Genomic DNA, 6000 nt, shown 5'->3' with positions numbered 1-6000 from the left:
AGAGACATTGCATGTTCGTGCTTACCTCATACAATTATAAGTAAATGCCTTCCAAGGAGGTCTGGAAAACAGACTCCTATGTGAAATAAATTTTACAAGAGAAAAGAAAATATGTTTGGAGGAGAAAAAAAAATCTGGTTAGGCTAACTTTCACTAGTGACCACATTCAATACGGAGAAGAAGTAATTCATCCTACTGTTAGATAATATTGCCGCCTCAATGTTTGATAAGGACTATTGCCTGTCTGAAAAATAATTTCTTGTCTATAAACTGCTCAGGGTTCAACAGGCCTTGGTACATTTCATTTAATTCATACCAAGGAAGAATACATATCGTGTAATAAGGTTAGTTCATTGGAAAAACAACATGGTCATTAGAATTTGTTACAAAATGCATGCCAAATGTTTCAGTGACTCTCCTTTTCTATGCAGCTAATTGTATTCCATCTGTTTGCACGTTTGAAAAAGGAGCCATGGACTACTGCAGCTTCTATATCATCTGCCTGTGGTTTCTTGCATGTTCAAGGTTAGTACAAATTTTATTCAATGGCTTTATAGCATCCTGGTGCCAAAGGCCTTGTGTGATAAAAGAGGAGATATATTGTATGATGTAAAGTAGCATTTAGATCAAACAATCCCACAACATGAAGTAAATCCATGAACCAAAAACATTTTAGGGATTGGGTACGAAGCATCCATTTAATTATGTTCTCAATTACTGGGCCCCCCCTTGTTCTATACTCCAGCAAATGACAGGGACCACTTCACACCTAACCTGCATCAAAACTCCAGTTTATTTGGTATCATGCATCCTGTAAACCACACCTGACTGGCCCAGAAACCTGCGATTATATAAATTGCTGTCCCACCCTAGTTACCTGGACTAGTACAGAGCTATAAAAATAACCCAATAAAATGAAATAAAAATATGTTTAGTGATATTTCAAAGGAAGATACTGCAGGCTTTGCCTGGATTCAAACTATCAGCAAGAAACGTTATGAATACATGATTACAATATGCAGACAGTCGATACAGTTCTTGAATATGTTATTTTAGTTATTTTTATATATAGCACGATAATTACCCAGAAGCATCTAAGCCCTCCAAGATAAGGAGAAGAGGTTGGTATTTGAGTGTAACTACCTTGCCCTGAACTTCAGAACATTTTCTGGACCCTGATATTTCAATTCCTTTGATGTCTGAAGTCAGTATATACAAGGGCAATACCCAAAGAGTGACCCTACTGGCACTCGACCTCGGAAGTTAGAAAGAGACGGAAGTCAGATGCTGTGCTTCCAAAAGAAGAAACAATCATTACGGAGAGACTAGTTATAATCTTCAAGAAAAATGAAATGGTTCCATCTACAGTCTTCTTGGTTGGATATTGAGGCAAAGTAGAGATTATTTATTTTACACTTATTTACATCTTGTTTTAAAATTGTTGTATGTTGTATTTGTACTTTGATGGTCTTATAAACGGATAAAGTATTGTTATATCTACACATGAGTTCAAGCAGTACCAACTACAGTCAGGAAAACTACAAAATACAATTTAAAAATCAACTTAATAAAATGGAGGATAATCCAATGAGCACAAGGACACCAAAAAGAGAAAAATGGAAGAGGAGAACATTTTAAAAAAATTTTTAAGGCAAAACACAACTATGGAAAGCAAAGAGCCAATGTAAAATATTAGTATACCAATGACCAGACCTAAGGATGTTATCAAGCTAACAGCAATTGAGTCAAGTTGTGGCTACATCAAGTGGATTGTACTAGTCAAGGTCCAAAGCTGAAGCTGGTGAGGGTCCCCTGAGTTCAGTTATTTGGTCGTCAAGTTGCCACTGACCTCATTGGTTTTGCCACCAAATGCTCTGACCAGGACAAAGGAGGATTTCATGTCTGGCAAGGTTGCATTGCCTCTGATTTGCTACCTCACCCTAGTCAAAGTTTAACATTCAGACTTAGTTACAATTTTAGTTCTCAAAATTCACCAGGAGGACAAGACAGGAAGCTGTGCAGGGTTTCACAAGGCCGTATTTCCTTAGCATGTGGTCTTGCTGAACCAGTTTTTGGAACAGCAAAAAACTACAAGGGGGAAAACCTGGTTTCCTTTCTGACCTATAGTGCTTCCCCATCATGGACAATCCCCAGAGCTTCGTCCAGCTCTTCTGGTGGTGGATAAAATGACGAAGTGCCTGATTTGTTTATTGGCAGAGAGGGTACTCCGTCACAATGGTAACGAAGTACCTTCTCTGCCAATATATTGATATGACAGTGATAGGATTATTTTTTTTTTAAACTGGATGTTCTTTTTGAAAATAAAAAAATAATACAGTTTGCTGCAGGGCTCCGTTCTGACTTGGCCATACAGCAAACGCTAAAATGCATTCACAGGAACCGTCAAGAAAATGTTTTTTGCCAATTCCTTTATAAATGACCTCCAGCTAGACGGTCATTTATAAATCTGGAGGACGGAGTAGTCTGAGCCTGGTGGACATAAAGTCCTCAGCCAGGCCACTAATTAAAATGAGCCCTCGGTCTCACATTTCTTCAGCTACTAAGAAACTTCCTCTTGGACATTCCTGAAGGCCTTATGTCTGCAGTGCAAGCTTTTAGGCACTAGTTCTCTTCTGCAGGGATTCCTGTAGTGTCCATTCCTCTATGGTCAGTTTTTCTACCATTTTGTACCTGGCGCAGGCAGACAGGGTGCCAACCACCTAGCTCCTGGGGAGCAGTTCTAGTCCCTGGTTGCCAGCAGGAGTCAAGAGTTCTTGGGTCTTCCTTCTACTAGTTGCCAGGCAGAGTCATTTTCGTTCCAGGTTTTTACTTCTCAAGTCCAGGAATTTACTGAGGAGGTGATGTAGGTGTGCACGTTTTATCCTGTACACTAGCCAGTGGGAGGAGGCATTTTGACAAATAACTCTGACTTTTCTGTTGTAATGTCCTCACCTTTTTTAGCATTTCCTCTTTGGATACTGCAAACATGATGCATAAGTGGCTATTCCTTTCTTCTATCTGAAGCGGCTCAGTCTTTCCTTCAGTACTCCCCTCTTCATTTTAGATGGCCTCCCCTCTTTGAGGATCCAATTGGTTTTCCCGACTTCTTGGGTTAGTAAGTCCAGGATGACCCCTTGTGGAAATGAAAGGAACCAGGTCCTGCTACCTGTATTTGTCTTCACAAAGACGAAAGAAGAAGCACTAAGACTATATTGTCATTTCAATAGCTCCTGCCCCTTCTTCTAGATGGACTAATCCCTATTAAGTGGCCAGTTGTTGACAACACCTGTGCCCTCTGGAGGCCCAAAGGTAAGGCCATTGTCCTCTAGGAGCAAACTCCCAGTTAAAAATGTGTATTCAGCCTCTGGAGTAGGGCTGTGAGACAAACCATTTCTAAGCCAGTTTTCTTTCATGCAGCCCAAAGTACACTTTCTTGAAGTTCATTTTCACCAAAGTTATGATAAATTTACATTCATCGCTCAATTAGATTTTTGAAGCTAAGTGAAAAATAACATAATGTAGCAATTTAAAATTTTCTTAAATAGAGATAGAAATCCAAACCAAAGTTCCCAAACAATAGTTTCATAGTCCTTATAGCTCGATCAGATTCACCTTTGTCCATGAGACACAAGAGTTACTTTACTCTACGACTTACGAATTCGTATCTTTGGATCATGTGTGTGGGGTTTTGAATCTTAAAGACTTCACCTATATATAGACTATGAAGCTACTGTTTGGGAACTTTGGTTTGGGATCCTAAAATATGGGAACTGCCACTACCTTGTTATCATGTTACTTTCAACTCAAGGATTTTTCTCCAGGAAACACCTTGTGTGTATAGATTCTTGAATCAGTGCGCACTTTAGCACATTCTGTTAATTGATGGAGATTTATCAGCATAACCCCCACTCCTAGGAAACACACTGACCACACCCTGAAGAATTCCTATTGAAAGAAATGTGTTGGCTAAAGAAAAATCAGAGAAGAAAAATAAATGTTCTTAATTATAACAAAATTATGAATACAGAATCTCTTTTACCAAGAAAAAGATTCTGGGTGTCTGTGCATTTTGATGTCCAATTATGAATGTACACTGCTTTCATTAACTAAAAATATTGATTGGGTGTGGGTGCTGAGTCACATTTTTCTTTAACAATAAACTGTGTACAATACCATTGCAAGATGACTGCCCACTGCTATATTTAATGTTATTCTTTATTGAAAGCATATGCCTGATATGTTTAGACACCAGCATGTTTTCTATTTTCTTCTTTTAAACGTTTCATTTATCTTGCATATACTTATTGAGTTTATATGTCGGTGTTTTATTTTGGATGGGTAAGTGAGTGAATGCAGGAATGAGTAAGAGGGTGGATGAATTGATGCATGAGTGCAATAATGATTGACTGAATGCATTCATCATGAAGTCATATTGAGTGATAAACTCATCAGTCATTAAAAAGGCAATTTCAATTATGAGCCAGACGTACTGGCATTGGCGAAGTTCGCTTTTCAATTAGGTCTTACATTTTATTCAACAATTTCAGTGTCTGGCAGCATTTTGCCCTTCGCGGATTGATACAAAATGTTGATAAAATGTGCTGAATAAAGGTTGATATCATACAGTATTACATATCAAATATCTACTCCGTAATATGCAAATGCCAAAGCCATCATTTTTTACATATGCCCTTATCGTCAGGAATGCATTCGCCAGCGGGGATGGCTCCGATGCACTGCCAGGGTTCCAGAATCTCACAAAAGGTTACAACAAGTACCTCAGACCCAATTTTGATGGTAAGTATTTCATAATTTCAGCCGCTGAGGCAAGATGCTAAAATGGATAGCAATTCAGAAATTCAACATGTTTTCATAAATATTATTGCAAATTTGTATTACTTCTACTATAAGAAATGCAACTTCTATTGTAATTATAGTTTTTATTTTTGGTGTTATTGGTATAAATTATTAATATATTATTTTTAGAAGTATTCATATTGATGCACACACAAGATGAGTATAAGGCTCAGAATGAATCACGCAGGGTCACTGCTGATCACAATTAAAACAATACACATTGGAGAAGTGTCATGACATTGCTGTCACCAATAACGGTTTTCTAGCTAATTTTCTATACTTAATATTCACTTTGTCACTCCTCTAGAGCACGTAAAAGGAAGTAAATGCACCTTTGATATGCATATGGATTTCGGCCAGAGATCTTTTAAGCAACATGTATGTGCTATAGCCAGCTGCAATATCATGACCCTATACCAATCCAAAAGTTTCCATGTGTACTTCCAGGTGCTGTTAACACTATAATTTCATTACTGTTATTGTAATGAATTGCAAGTATTTATTTTGAATCTATAATGCTCATTCAATATTTTTCAAACTATACAATGGTGAAATGCATTCTTATATTAAACAGTTCGAAGTTCCAGGAGGCTCCACATTTGTGAAGTATTAGAATAATAGGGTATTGCATAGATTCTCCATAAGGCACTTCATATACGGAGTGCGGCTTTGAGTATCTTTAGCATAACTTGTTTGAAGAACTTTGGGTGCCTAAACCTCTGCAGGAACTCCTCCTGCCTATGCTCTGCTAACATCACTAAATAAAGATACCCTGTAGTAGATTGATTAGGGACAGAGCTATGTATTCGGAAATTCTTTAATTGAAAAGCATAGACATATATTTGGAAATCCGGTAATGCTAAGCCGCCACTCTTCACCTTGTTCCTAAGCTTTTTCCATGAAAGTCTGGTTGACATATACCCCCAAATAAAGGAACTCACTTCCCCCCGAAGCTACTTTATCTCTTTTTTAGGGAAATTTAATGGTATGCTGTTAAACATGAAGGTCAGTTTTGGAAGTATCGTCATTTTTATCAGATTTTTTCTACCATACAGATTTACAGGGAGGTTCTTCCACTTCCGGAGTAATAGATTCATTTTCTTGATTACTCTGTTTGTATTGAAAGCAGTTATGTTTTCCAGT

The 6000-nt window shown here is 37.8% G+C and overlaps 1 protein-coding gene across 1 annotated transcript in view; it reads left to right on the top strand.

Moving 5' to 3' along the window:
• Positions 1-435: 435 nt before the first annotated feature.
• The window catches only part of GABRP (gamma-aminobutyric acid type A receptor subunit pi), a 102581-nt gene continuing 97016 nt past the window's right edge, over positions 436-6000 (top strand). The window contains exons 1-2 of the mRNA XM_078650712.1: positions 436-525; positions 4703-4797. Coding sequence (XP_078506838.1) covers positions 473-525; positions 4703-4797 — 148 coding nt within the window. The 5' untranslated portion in view covers positions 436-472. The remainder of the gene's footprint in view (positions 526-4702; positions 4798-6000) is intronic.

The sequence above is a fragment of the Lissotriton helveticus genome, chromosome 7 (genome assembly GCF_964261635.1).
Source record: "Lissotriton helveticus chromosome 7, aLisHel1.1, whole genome shotgun sequence".
Lineage (NCBI taxonomy): Eukaryota > Metazoa > Chordata > Amphibia > Caudata > Salamandridae > Lissotriton > Lissotriton helveticus.
The sequence above is the reverse complement of the archived record's forward strand: the minus strand, read 5'-3'. Positions and strand labels throughout refer to the sequence as shown.